The 13,072-nt window shown below is 34.7% G+C and overlaps 1 protein-coding gene and 1 long non-coding RNA gene across 2 annotated transcripts; one reads left to right on the top strand and one right to left on the bottom strand.

The window, feature by feature from the left end:
* On the bottom strand, positions 4,854-9,457 carry LOC109343367. The gene is made up of 3 exons (XR_002107198.1): positions 9,000-9,457; positions 6,471-6,474; positions 4,854-4,865 (listed from the first exon to the last, which is right to left on the bottom strand). It is a non-coding gene; the product is annotated as an uncharacterized LOC109343367 (long non-coding RNA).
* On the top strand, positions 8,191-12,284 carry LOC109343366 (microtubule-associated protein RP/EB family member 1B-like). The gene is made up of 8 exons (XM_019581609.1): positions 8,191-8,757; positions 9,982-10,050; positions 10,149-10,235; positions 10,775-10,881; positions 11,102-11,250; positions 11,372-11,448; positions 11,760-11,873; positions 11,956-12,284. The coding sequence occupies exons 1-8, from the start codon at positions 8,650-8,652 to the stop codon at positions 12,079-12,081; spliced, it is 837 nt and encodes a 278-aa protein (XP_019437154.1). The 5' UTR covers positions 8,191-8,649; the 3' UTR covers positions 12,082-12,284.

Raw genomic sequence — 13,072 nt, 5'->3', positions numbered from 1 at the left:
AATCGATTAACAGTAAATAAAATGTGTATTTTTTAATACAAAACATCAAATACGTTATGCACTTAGATGATACATGTTTAACACTTAGTTTATGCCTTGAATGCACATATACATGTATTTATGTAATGCATGAACATATTATGAATGACATATCTCATGGATGAAATGATTTAAAAGATATATGCATATGAGACATGTATTAAGTGCCCTAAGCACAAGTTGTCCTCATCAAAACCATGACATTCAAGGAGAGCTTTCCAAAGTGTTCCTCTTGACATGCACACTTTCAGTAGATAGTGGTCAAACCTAGCTTTGTGGCTCAACGGTTTCAAGAAAGAAGTTTCTGATAGGATTATTGGAAGTGTGATTGTAATTGAATAACATTTCTGATAGTGAAGAATAATCTCCTAGATCAACCGAGAGGCCTGGATGTAGTTTGCAAGTGCACCCGCAAACGAACCAGGATAAAATCCGCGAACACATTTTCTCTTTCCCTATCTCTTTAAATTCATGTCTTTACTTGTATGAGTTTATTTGCATTTCGTGATTAAGTGCTAATTGATGTTAATCTGTTGATAATCACGAATCAATATTATGATAGTAAAGGTCAAGATTCGTTATTGTTTTCAAAGCAAGAAAAGTCTATTTTTAAAGAATAAACAACCAGTATAATCATTTAACGTACTGACCCTAATCCATTAACACAACTATCTTGAATCGATTAACCTTATTGATAATCGATCAACTGCAGCAGCTTTGTATTCTGCGTAAATATCGGAAAAGCGGGATTAGTGATCCGCTATACCTATTCACCTCCCCTCTAGGTGTATTCTTACCTCACTAGTACCTAATAACAACAATCTCCACCTTGGTGAATATCATTAATCTCTATCTTTTGTTGTTGGGTTGAGGGGTACTTCGTAGTCCAACACTAGTGAATGTTCAACAAGCTCAGATAATGCATGAACTTGTCTACAATAATCACATACATTTTCTGAAGTGTTAACCTTCTGAAATAGTAACTTCCCACAACCTACCAATTCTATGATCTTCTGAAATAGTATGATAAACTAGTTCTTTACTAAGAAGGTAGCATTATGTTTATCATAATGAAGTGGAACTCTACCTTGCTCAGTGCAAATTCATTTACTAGTCTTATAATCCATAAAGCTTCCTTAGAAGCTTCACCAGCTACCATGTACTCCACTTCAGTTGTGGACATAGCAACAACATACTAAACTAATGATCTCGACATAATTGGCCCACCTACAAGGGTGAAGAAAACTCTGTTGTGGACCTTCTATTATCCAAGTCTTCTGCATAGTCTGAATCAACATAACCAACAACTGAAGGCTTACTCTATTTGCCACCAAACATGATACTGAGACCTGTAGTCCCCTTCAAATATCTGTAAATCCATTTGATAGCTTCCAAATATTGCTTCCCTAGTTTCGTCATGTATTTGCATACTTGGCTAACTACTTGTGCCAAGTCTGATCTAGTGCTGAAACCTTTGACATGTACTTCTTCTCTTCATATGTCTTTGGACACTGATCTAGGGAAGCTTGAAGTGATTTTTCAATGGGGTGCTCACTACTTTAGCATTGCTCATATCAAATCTCTCTAGGATCTTTTCAACATAGCTTTGCTGGGAGAGCCATAGTTTTATACCTCACGTATCCTTGTGAATCTTCATTCCAAGAATCTTCCTACCAGTCCCTAAATCTTTCATGTCAAACTCCTTACCTAGCATGACATTCAGTTCATTGATATCACTCAAATGATTAGCAACAATCAACATAAAGTAATAGCAAAGTAAAAGAGCCATCAACAAGGCTTCTCACATAAACACAACAATCATACTCACAATGCTTGTAACCAAGCTTCAACATATAACTGTTAAACCACTTGTACCACTGTCTGGGAGACTGCTTCAACTCATATAGAGACTTCTTCAACTTGCAAACCAAGTGACTTTGTCCAACTGCACTAAATCTTTCTAGTTGTGTCATGTAAAATTTCTCCCCTAATTCACCAACGAGAAAGGCAGTCTTCACATCCATTTGTTCTAAGTGCATATCCCGGCTGACTACCAAGATAAGCACTACCCACATAAAAGTGTGTCTCACCACTAGGGAGAAAATCTTATTGTAGTCGATCCCCTTCTATTGTGAATACCATTTTTCTAAAAGACGAGCCTTGAACTTTTCCCCTTCTTTTTTGGATACTGTTGGGTTCCTCTTGTACACCCACTTGCACTGAACTGAATGCTTGTTTGGGGGCAATGGGACAAGCTCCCAAGTTTGGTTCTTGTGTAAAGACTCCATCTCCTCCATCATGGCACCCATCAATTGCTCTTTCTCCTGGCTGTTTATAGCCTCTTCAAAGCTACATGGGTCTCCTGAACTAATATGGAGAAAAATTGAAGCCATATCCTCATAGCCATATCTCTGTGGAGGTTTGATAGGTTATCTATCCATGTCTCTGACAAGTAGTTACTATTGCACACATGAACTATCCATCGGAGAATCATCATGTTTTTGCCTTTAACTAGTGCATGGTTCCTTGCCTTTATTCTCCTGAACTATTTCATTGCTCATTGGAATCATATTTGATCTCAAAGTATATCCATTTCGCATGAGCACCTCTGTCAAAAATGGCTGCTTCAACATGAAATCTTCATCAAACACATCATCTTTACTCAACACCACTTTTCTAAAAATTTGATCTCAAAACTTGAACCTCTTCACACCTTTGGTATATCCAATGAAGATACACCTCTTTGACTTGGGATCAAGTTTAGATCGTTTATCACTATGTACATGTACATAAGCAGGACAACTAAATATATGTTACATATTATAATTGATTGGGATACTTGTCCAAACTTCTTCTACAAATGTACAATTCAATGAAGCTTGCGATGATCTATTGATGACATATCATGCCATACTAAGTGTCTTTGTCCAAAATCCTTTGGAAAGTCTGATGGATAACCAAGGAGACCAAGCTTGACTATGATGGCCTTGAAGGCATGAGTGGGCCAATAACTATAGCACAAACAAAAAGGTCTCAAAATACCCTTGAACAACTCATAGGATTGATCCATTATAGTGAGCCAAAGATAGCCCAAGGGGGTGCTAAGATGCTCAATGGCATCATGGTCCATGGTTCTAATCGAGCCAAGGATAGACCAGGCTATGCGTATGAGACAGGCCAAGGACTCGGACAATGCGCCAAATCTGACCATGGAACGGGGCCAGGTGCATCAGGCACCAAGCCTAACCGAGGCACATGCCTATGCGCATCAGGAACATCTGACTGAGAAGAGGGGCTTGGCGCTTCAATTGCTGATCCAGGCTCTGAGCCAATTTGGCCTGGCTAGGATTTCTGACTAAGGCGCATGTGCCTAGCGTGCCAAGCTTGACGCTGAGCGTACTGATCGAGTCAAGCCTAGCCAACATTTTTAGGATGGGTCATTTCTTATTTCAGTAATAATTGTGTAGGCCAAGTTTGGACCAACACTCAATATATTTTATTTTATAGTTTATTTAATAAATTTGCCCAGAAATAATGAATATTTTAAAACAAGCCTAAAAATGTAACCGACACTTTAATACTTGGACCAACTTTTATTTTTCATGGACCAATGACACTCTCACTTTGATTATTGTTATTTGGTAGGTAAACAAAGACTAATAGGGTTATTGGAGAGGAAATGCTCGTGAGAATCATGATTATGACCGAATGAGACTTAAATGGGTCATTAATGGTGACTTTACACCATGTTTAGAACTTTGGTGCATAGGGCACAAATGATCAAACAACATCCTAAGTCATTTTCAGAGCTGTTGGAGAAGAGTTACTCATGGGAAACTTGAAGTACATGTTGGGAGCCTTAATGTGCTCATTTATGGAGGTTTAACACTCCATTCTAGTTGTTGGGACTTAGCTTGCTGGACATAAATCATCCTAACGACATCCTAAGCTATTTTTCTCACAAACAAGCTTCATTTGGTCGAGGGAATTTCTACTCTTGAAGATGGCATCCTATGCTCATCAATTTTAGGCCTTGGGACATATTTAAGGATGACTTAACTCCTGTTTTTCCATGTGTTCAAAGTAAAGTTATTTCTAGTCGTGGCATACAAGTGGAAGAAGAATCCTATGCTACTAACAATCATTATTCAACCGAGGAGCCATAACTTGAAGTTAAGACAAGAATTTCACCATGTGATTCATGTCTTAAACCGTGGCATCAATGAGGCAAAGGATCATATGCTATTTAACTCATCAAGCCGTGGGCTCACAAGCATCAAACAAGAATCTTATGTCTTCTTCATTATGTTTAATGTGTTTAATTATATTCTTCATTGTAATAAAACACATGTTACCCGAATTAAGCATGTGCATGAATAGTTTATGAGTCAAATGATATCCTATGTTGGATGACCATGAATTAGGACTTTAATATCTTGTCCATTTCTTTTCATAGGAGCCAAGTTTGGCTTGCCTATATATATAAGCTTATTCACCATGAAATAAACAAGTTAATTTGAGTATAATTCATATTTAATTGAGGATTAATTTCGTGTGAGAGCATTATGCATTCTCCAAACCTTCTTGGCTGAACCAAGATTAAAAGTTCTTGTGGCGAGCATCACTTTGGCTTATCAACACCTCAAGTGTTGTGGCCCCCTATCACCTCAACTCTAATCCATCTTCTTTTATCTTACTTATTCAATTCTACTACTTACTCATTCATAGAAGGTCAACCGAACTGTGACTTTGGCCAACACCAACCAAGATAGCTTGTGCATAAGAACCTTCCAAAAAAGGATTCACATCAAAGTCCAACATTCAGTCTCATACATTTGGTCGTCTCTATAAGAGTTCTATTTATCATCTCCACAACACCATTCTACTGAGGAGTCTTCCTCATTGAAAAGTTCCTCTAAATGCCATGTTCCTCACATAACTTCTGAAATTGTGAGTCTTCCTCACATCAACGAAGGTATCAAAATACCTAGAACTTCATAGGGATGGTTCCTGAGTTGGTCCCCATACATTAGTGTGGACATAGTCTAGAATGCTCTGAGTCATGTGTTGGTCAACCTTAAAACAAACTCGTGTCTTTTTCCCAAGCACACAATACTTGTACAAATCTAGCTTACATTTTTTTACTCCCCTCAACAGTCCTCTTTTGCATAGTTTTATCATGTTATACACACTAATATGACCCAAATGCATGTGCCATAATTTTGTAGCATCATGGTCTGAATCTACTGATATCTCTTCAGCCACTCCAACAACTCCACCTACAAATTTTCTCCCTAATAGCTTGTAAGTGTTCCCAACAGTACTCTTACCCTTCATCACAATCAAAGTACCTTCGCATACTCGAAGAATATCATTGTCCCCATCAGCTCTATAGCTAAATCCTTTGACTTACAATGTCCCCAAATAAATCAAATTCTTCTTCAAATATGGTATGTGTCTAACCTCACATAACGTCTTCACTACACCATCATCCATCACAATTTTGATTCTTTCATGCCAATAATTACACATGCTTTATTATTTTCGAGATACACGAAACCCAAATTGTCTGCCCTGTATATGGTGAACCATTCTCTGTTTGACATCATGTGGTGGGAACAACCAGTGTCAAGTATCCACTCGTCTGCACTATGATTTGATGATATAGTTAGTAGATCACCTTCACTATTATAACTAGAGTCATCTTTTTGTGCAACATTGCAAGCGTAGATACTTCATCTTTCCCCACCGGCTTACTAGGACTCCATTTATTGGGACAATCTTTTATGTAATGCTCAGTCTGTTTGCACTTAAACCACTCTACTCGTGTTCTGCCCCTAGAATTTGTTATTTTCCCTTTGGTAGGACCTCTTCCGCCTTGTCTCCTCCTATACACTTGAATCCCTTTCACATACAGATCATCACCCTAAGACCCTTCCCCTACATTCTGTCTTCTTTGAGTGTGGAATAAAAGTGCATATGTGATCTCATCCAGTTTGATTGAGTCTTTCTCGTATGTCAATGTTGTCGCTAAGTGTTCATAGGGAGTTGTCAAAGAACACAGTAATATTATTGCTTTGTCCTCATCGTTAACCTTCACATCAAGTTTCTGCAAGTCATTGATCACTTGATTAAAAGTGTTAAGATATTGTTGCAAATCAACAACCTCCTACATCTCCAGGTTATAGAGTCTTTGTTTCAAATACAACTTATTTGTTAGACACTTAGACATGAACGCTTCTCTAATGTCTCTCATACCTCTGTTGGTGACGTCAAATCCATAACATGGTACATCACCTCATCTGATAGACAGATTCGTATGGTTCCCACAACCTTCTCATTCAACTCTTCCCAATCTAGTTGGTCCATACCATCTGGTTTATTTTCACGCAGCGCCTTTGATAGACTTGTTGAGTCAACACATCCTTAACCCTCCTTTGCCACAATCCTAAATTACTAGTTTTATCGAACTTCCCCATCTTGAATTTGACACATGGGTTGAGAGCCATCTGATACTAATTGTTGGGAACAAGCGAACCATCAAATAGTAAAAGAGAATCGGTATATGAGAATAACACAAGCAATTTGGTAACGAGGCTCACCCAATTTTGCCTACATTTTTGGAAGCGTTGAGAGGCTACCACTATGTATTAGAGAATTAGAATGTGTGTTTAGCTATATATTCTCCTTGTTACATTAGGTTTACATAACATAAATATATAGTCATCTATCCCAAACCATTTACATCAGTCCAAACTCATAACTTGTATTGTTGTTATCAAGACAATATGAACCATTGTACAACAGTTTCATTAGATAATGCAACAATAATTCTAAGGAGATATTACTTAAATAAACAAAAGAGAAAAGTCAATTTATATCAATTTTTCTGCAAATTTAGAAATGATTAATTAAAAGTAAATTATGTCCGCCCATCGGAATTTAGCTTAATTGCATTTCTCAAAATTTTTAATAATTCAATTGATGTTATAGTGCCTAGAATCCATCCAAGTCTACAAAATCCCTATAAGGACGACCAATTCCCTCGAGCTAAGGTAACACCTGCATCAACAATCAAATCAAAATAATGTTCTAACTATAATTTTAAGTGAATTTTTTTAGTTACCTTTAAATTTTTACTATGTTCGATATAGTAGATTTATTAAAGTTATACTAATAAATGTTCTAATGTACAACTATAGATGATGAAAATGCATACCTGAGTTCAGATTCAATTGATGTCTTATGTTAATGAAAATGAAGCATTTAACATACTAACTATTGAATTTCTTAACCAACTTACGACCTCTGGTCTTCCCAATCATAAGATTACGTTGAAAGTTGGAACTTCAATAATGATATTGAGGAATTTAGATAAGGCTGGAAGATTATGTAATGATGCAAGATTGAATGTTACTAAAATTTGAGGTTATATTTAACTAGACTAATATTCCGTCATGGTCAATTATATGTAATTATTTTAAGGGTTCAAAGAAAAAATGATTACAGATATTGATACATGATAAGGATAGTCCACCACTAAAAACAACAACAAATGTAGTTTATAAAGTTTTCCAAAATCTCTAATATGTATTCTACAGTTTATTTTACATTATCTTTCAATTTCTTCTTCATAACAATTCTTTATTTATTTAATATAATATGTTTAATATCATCTCATTGGTTAACAACTCTATATCAATAATTAAATACATAACATTATCCTTTTATGAAGTAATCTTAAATAACATTTTCACTAAAATTTATCCTTTCATTTTTTAAATAAATTCATACAAAGTACATTACGACCTGTGTGAATGCATAAGTATTCTACTGATTTTTGTTTAAATGATTACACTAACCTTTCGTATAAGGGTAATCATTATAATATCTACATATAAATTAGAGATAATTTGTATATGTTAAAAAACGAATGAATAATTTATATAATTTTATTAACGGGATGTGATTGTAATTTATTCTATATATTAAATTTAGTTCTTGTCCAATTTGTTAAACATTTTTTTCAAATTGAAGATTTTCTAACCTTTTCTCGTACAGGATAAAGACAACAGAACCATATAATATCCCACTTCCGAAACCTCCATTCCCTAAAATAGTACCACATAACATATTCATTCATTCACCAATTAACAGAACCTTATCAATCCATTTGGCATCCAAATATCAGCATCACGTTATCTTAAACAACATAACTAAGTTAACGAAAACAGGGGATTTGCGCCATTTCCAAGCGTTGTATACTCATATATAAAAATATATGCGTTGGAACTTGGAAGAGTGAGAATACAACAAGTTCGCATCTCATCGTTAGAGTTTCTGTTTTCTGTTCCCCTTCTCACTATTTCGGTTTCTTTTGGTTTTTCCTCTGCCAGAATTACCAATCCTTCACCATTCATTCAATTCCCATCCAGCGTTTTCCTAAAATATAAAAAAATAACAATACAAACTTAGTTTAAAATTTAACCCCCTTTTTTCCTAAAATCTCGCCCCAAAAACTCGATCTTTTTTCATTTAAAACAAACGTTATCTTTCTTCTTCTTGTTTCATTTCCATCGTCGTTTGGTTCTCTCGCTCTTTGTATTTGAAATGGCGACGAGTATAGGCATTATGGACAGTGCTTACTTTGTTGGCAGGAACGAGATTCTGACTTGGATCAATAATCGTCTTCACCTTAACCTCTCCCGCATTGAAGAGGTTCCAACCCCATTTCCATCTCTCTCTTTTTTGTTAAATGAAATTTTTCCCTTTCCACATTGCGTGGGTTTTCTATGGTATGATCTGAATTATTTTGTATCTTTCATTTGGGAGCCACATCTTTTTATACCAAAATTTGTATCAGAGCATGTGACATTTGTTTTCAGAAAAGTAAAAAAAAAAATATATATATATATTAACTTCATGTTTTCTGAGTACGTAGAGATGTGCTCCTACACAACAATTATTTACGTTGATAAATAAATTAGCTTATTTAATTTCTCCTAATATGGAGCAATGTTGCTTCCTTGTGTTCTTTTATTCTATTATGTTGAACTGGTCCTTTTTGTCAGTTTATATTATTTGGAACTGATGCAGGGCTCTAATTATCTTTTCCTTGCAGTGATTGTGTTACATTACATTTATTTATATGTTTTTTTCTTCCTAATATTGGATCATTGTTTTTTTTTTCATTTGAATCAACAAAGTATTCAATAAAGGTAACATATAAATACAATTCTTTCGAATTATTGCAAAAACTTCGTATATTTTGATTCCTCGAGGCACCTGTTAGTGAGTTATTTTCTTGATATGGTGGAATAAGTAAACCTTCCGAGGATTAATCTGAAATCTTGAAGTATTAGTTCAATGTTCTTATGCTGAACTTCCTCACTCACCCTATCAGCTTGTTTGATCTCTCTGTTTTTTTTTTTTTTTGGGTACTATCAAGGGTATCCTCACACAATAGGTAATGAGCTAATCAGTTTAAATACGCATGACTGCCCCTTTCAACAAGTGTCTGTTTTGATTTTCTTAAACTAAATAATTGCTTATTTTGGAATTGGTTGTGTCCCCATGTTAGTCTCGTGTACAATATTCAATTAAACTTTTAAATTGTTCCTATAATTTTGATGATTGTTGCATGATATACTGGCCTTTTCAACAACTACAAAATAAAATAACATTACACTTTCTGTTGTTATCAGTTACAACAAATTATCCAAGAATGTACTTGTGTGTACCAATCCAAGATGGGTTTTGAAAGAATTTGGAATTTGTACAATTAAGGATATGTTTAAGTATGAAAATTCATTCATTAGAGAAAAAACCCACAATGATAACAGGAAAGCTAATCAGTTAATGCTTAAGTTATGAGCCTTATTATCTACAATGAAAATCTACTTTTTGGTTCTGATCTTGCTTATATTGTATGCTCTCGGTTAGGCTGCGTCAGGTGCTGTACAATGCCAGATGATGGACATGACATTTCCCGGTGTTGTTCCAATGCACAAGGTGGGAACATGACATTGCTTTAACTTTCACTTATGCTCTCGTGATCTGTTTTTTTGTTCATATCAATAGTAATGTTTCAAACTTGGGGTTTGCTGTAGGTGAACTTTGATGCTAAGTCGGAGTATGATATGATTCAGAATTACAAAGTTCTGCAGGAAGTGTTCACCAAGTTAAAAATTCCTAAGGTATCTGTTTATTCTCATCACAATGTTGTGCAAAATGCTGGAATGGCTTTTTTTTGTGGTATAGATGTATCGTAATTCGTAGTCAAAATTTCTTTCTGTAAGGTTTCAATCTTTCAGCGGAATGATTTACCAACAATAAAATGTTAACATGTGGGTAAGAAATAAATGTTTATCGAGGTCTAGAAGTCCTAACGAAGGGTAAATTTAATATTGTGGTTTCCATTCCAATTTCATATCACTTTGACTACCTATTTTTATTTAAGTTTTCTTCTTCCCTTACATCCCTAGTCTTTTGGTGGACTGCAATTTTGGGGGACTATCTATTTAGGCATGACAACTAAGCTTATATGAGAAATTTGTAAATCGAAAGCTTGGTGTGCATTATGGCTTAAAAATCAATCCAACTTTCATATAAGATTTAATACATTTTTAGATGATAATAACTATTCTTGAAATTGAAAACAAGCAGAAGAAAATACTTTGGTATTATCAGTAGTTCATGTTTGCATTTATTACTCTAACATGGCTATCTGTGGCAGCATATTGAAGTTAACAGACTTGTTAAAGGCCGACCCTTGGACAACTTGGAGTTCCTACAATGGCTGAAACGATATTGTGACTCTGTGAATGGTGGCATTATGAATGAGTATGCTACTTGCTCTGAGTTCCTTGCCATCCTTTAGACAGCTTTGATTATCGATGTTTCTATACTACTAGTAGGAATATTCATTTGTTTTATTGCATAGCAGTATGATACATATTCAGTGCATATTTGTACTCATATTTAGGCATGCCTTTTAATGCCATGCATTTTATGTTTATCTAGTTGTACTGTATTTTTTACCAAATATTTTCCTTTTTCTTAGGAACTATAATCCTGTGGAGCGTAGAAGTAAGGGTGGAAAGGACCGAAGTTCCAAGAGTAGTCTGAAGAGCACAAAATCACTGCCAACAACTACACTAAACAATTCTGGTTCAGGCGAAACACACACACTCAATCCTAATAACGCATCTGGTAGGGTTCTTGGTGTTTTTTTATCCTAAATTGTTCTGCATTTTTCCTACTGGGTTTTCCATGATACTCTAAATTCTTATCCTTTTCTGTTTTCCTTTTTGGGTTGTTGTCTTTGAATTAGTGCCGAAGCAATTGAGGTCTAGTGGAGGAGCAGGTGGGGCTAATTCATCAGCAGAGGCGCAGGCTTTGTCCAAACAGGTACACACTGTAGATTCTCTATGCTTGAAACAGTTATGGAAATGATATACAAGATAATTATGCTTTAAGCATGGGAGCATGGCTAGATACATGCTGCATAACCAAAGAAGTCCTTGTAATTCCATATATTCAATGTAGACATTGTTGATTTTCCTGATGGTATATTGTGCCAGTGCTTTTAGAGTCTCAGTCATCTAAATCTATTTTCGGGTGTTGCCATTTAGAGTTTGTTACTTGTAATTAAATGGAAAGTTTATCTACCATTATACTTTTTCATTTTTCACTTTGTTCATCTGTTTTCTGTTGTTCAGGTTACGGATATGAAACTTTCAATGGAACTCTTGGAAAAAGAGCGAGATTTTTACTTTGCCAAGCTAAGGGATGTAGAAATCCTTTGTCAGGCTGCAGAACTGGAGAATGATCATGTAAGATAAGAATTCTAATAAATGCTTCTGTCTAAGTTTAGTTATTTTAATTTGTAACATTTGTTACATGTTTTTTATGCAGGTGTGTGTCGCAATTAAAAAGATTCTGTATGCTGCTGATGCAAAGGAATCAGCACTAGATGAAGCTCAGGAATACCTTAACCAAATTTTGAATGATGTTGATGCTGAAGAAAACACAGAAGCTTGATTACTCACAAGACTAGTTCCTGGCTGATAAGTGTAAGATAATATGCCAAGGTCTTTGTTAAATAAAATCAATGCCATCTGTAATGACAAGACTGGTAATCCTTGCTCCTGCCATGGCGATTAAGTGCCATTTAATGACATAGTTGTTTATTTCCCTGTAAAATATCGGTACGTTATCAGTATATTAGTTTGACATTCTATATACTTTTTTTTTTACTTATTACCATTAACTATTAATTATAAATAATTAATAATATTTTTTAAAATATTTTATTTTGATTTTCTTTGATCTAATTCAATGATGTTGATCGGTTTCAATAATTCTCTGTAAAATCGTTTCTATTATTGTTTCTTCTATGTATGTTTTAATCGACTATGGCTTCATCTTAAGGAGAAACACCACAAGATAATATTTTTTGTCGTTGTAACTTTATTCATATAGGTTGTACGTTATAAACTACTCTTCCTTTGCTTGTTCTTTCTTTAACTTTATGCTATATAGGTAACTGAAAATCTGGTTCAATCCTTATAGGAAACTAATTTACAAAAAAAAAACCACAAATAAGTAAGCAAAAAACAATTCACTCTTCTCTCCAAAGTGAGAGAATTATGTTTCCATCAATAAGATTAAGGCTTGGTTCTTTGTTTTATCTTATTTCCCTTTTCTTCTACTCAACAGGAACTTTTGTCATGACTTTTGCTTTATAATTTAGCAATAGCCAATATCTTTTTGTGTGTGTTTAGATGGAGATTTGAGATTAAGATTTCAATAGATGGGAGGAAAACCGATAATAATCATCAACCTTCATAAACGCTCCCTTTTTAGTTTTTATGAACTTTTTAAGGAAATATGATTAAACTGTGAGGACATAAACATATAGAACAAAAGAAAATGATTAACTCATCCTAGCGTTCATAAAATTTAATGCTGCATAGCAGTCTGTTTGTAAATTGTATTTTGGAGGAGAATAAAAAAAAAGATTTTAGACTAT

The sequence above is a fragment of the Lupinus angustifolius genome, chromosome LG03 (assembly GCF_001865875.1).
Source record: "Lupinus angustifolius cultivar Tanjil chromosome LG03, LupAngTanjil_v1.0, whole genome shotgun sequence".
Taxonomy (NCBI): Eukaryota; Viridiplantae; Streptophyta; class Magnoliopsida; order Fabales; family Fabaceae; genus Lupinus; species Lupinus angustifolius.
Note: the sequence above shows the minus strand (reverse complement) of the source record. Positions and strands in the feature narration are given on the sequence as shown.